A 1737-nucleotide genomic window follows, 5' to 3' on the forward strand; every position below is an offset into this window, starting at 1 on the left:
CACACACACACACACACACACACACACACACACACACACACACACACACACACACAATGGGTCTGTGTGGAGGTGAATTAGGCAGCTTGATGTTTTCAGAGTTCCAGTTTGAAGTAAAGCTGCGTTGAGACAAAGAAAAGTAAACGTGATGCGGAGAGAATAATTTAAATCACATGTAATCAAAACTGTCCAGATTCCTAATTTTACTTATGTCTTGTTTTCAATAACAGTGCAGGCATGGAAACCAGATTTGTTTATTCATTTAGTTTGTGTCTGGAACTGACTTGGCAGACTTTATTTTTTTAGCCCTAATTATTAACATGTTTGAATACAATGAAGACATGTTATCTTGTTGCTGTTCTGTAGGATCCCATCCTAGCTGAGATGCTGCAGAACAATAAGGACCAGATTGTGTGCTATCATGAACACGACTCCCTGCTGGACCACAAGGAGGAGGAAGCCCTCAGCGAGGAGGATCGCAAAGCTGCGTGGGCCGAGTACGAAGCAGAGAAAAAGGTAGGAAAAGGAGAAACGTGCGTACAGGAACCTTATTGAAAAACTGAATTTTAAAAAAATCACACAGATTGTGTCTCATTGTCTAAAGCTTGAACATCAAAGTGAACTGAACGAGACCCTGCTTTTGTTTGTGAAGACTGATAAGAGATCATCATTTCTATCATCAGTTGACAGAACTCCAGTCTTTTTTTTTTTTCTACTGATTGTCCGTTTGGCCCCACATCGGGCTTTTCCTCAACATCACAAATCACAGAAGCTGCCCAGGCAGCAGCAGGTTTACTTACTGTAAGAACGTGGGTTCACAGAGGGTTAGGAACTCCTCCTGCACTCACACACTCTTTCCCCACCTTTCCCCTCTCCTTTCTTGTGGGGCAATTAGTGGGGTTTATTTGGAGAAGTGTATGGGGGGGGGGGTTATGTTGTAAGAGAGTGAGTCTCCTCTGTCTCCTTGTAATCCTAGATTCTAATTCATCCTAATGATTATTTTTCCAACACACTCTCCCTCCTCTGCTGTGTCTTTAAGCAGCTTTTCCCCCTGAGCTCTTCTGCTTTTCTGGTAGAACCGAGGCTTCCCAGTCGCAGGGGTAACAGCGAGTCTGAGGACCTTGTTTTTGTTTGCGTCGCTGTAATTTCTCTCACATTAAAGATGCAGAAATTGGAAGTGGTCGACATCCTCGTGCCTTTTATAACCTGCTGTGGTTGTACAAAATTCTACAAGAATATAATATTGTGCTCAAATCATATTTAAGCCCATGACCCATTTGTCTCATTACTTTATTTTAGCCATGCGAGTAAAAAAACCCCTAAAGAATTCAGAAACAAAGTTTAGAGCAGCTTTAGGTCTGAGGATGCAGCTGGACTGAGAGAACTGCTTCTTGTTCAAAGCAGAGAGTGTGTTTGTGCAGATTCATGGGTGATGCAGTTTTTGTGCTTGTTTGGAGGTTTTGTACTGTTTAGGTTTGCACACCTGTCTCCAACCAGGTCCAGAGACCCTTGTTGGCCCCCATAACACTCAAATACACACACTCGCTCTCAAACACACATCTCCACATACCAGATGGACAGATTACAGGGCATGGGGAAACCATCTGCAGCTGAGACTCAATTACATACAAACATCGGTATTCTGCTGGCCTTTAGTGAGACGGGACTGTTTACTTCAGGTCACTACACACACACACGCGCGCACACACACACACACACACACACACACACACACAC

The 1737-nt window shown here is 43.5% G+C and overlaps 1 protein-coding gene across 1 annotated transcript in view; it reads left to right on the forward strand.

Annotated features, from left to right (window-relative positions):
* atrx (ATRX chromatin remodeler) overlaps positions 1-516 on the forward strand; it is a gene marked incomplete at its 3' end in the record, with an annotated part of 38477 nt that extends 37961 nt beyond the window's left edge. Inside the window, 1 exon segment of the mRNA XM_014009048.1 lies at positions 367-516. Within this exon segment, the coding sequence (XP_013864502.1) occupies positions 367-516 (150 nt within the window).
* Positions 517-1737: the final 1221 nt, after the last annotated feature.

The sequence above is a fragment of the Austrofundulus limnaeus genome, unplaced genomic scaffold, assembly GCF_001266775.1.
Source record: "Austrofundulus limnaeus strain Quisiro unplaced genomic scaffold, Austrofundulus_limnaeus-1.0 Scaffold1, whole genome shotgun sequence".
Taxonomy (NCBI): domain Eukaryota; kingdom Metazoa; phylum Chordata; class Actinopteri; order Cyprinodontiformes; family Rivulidae; genus Austrofundulus; species Austrofundulus limnaeus.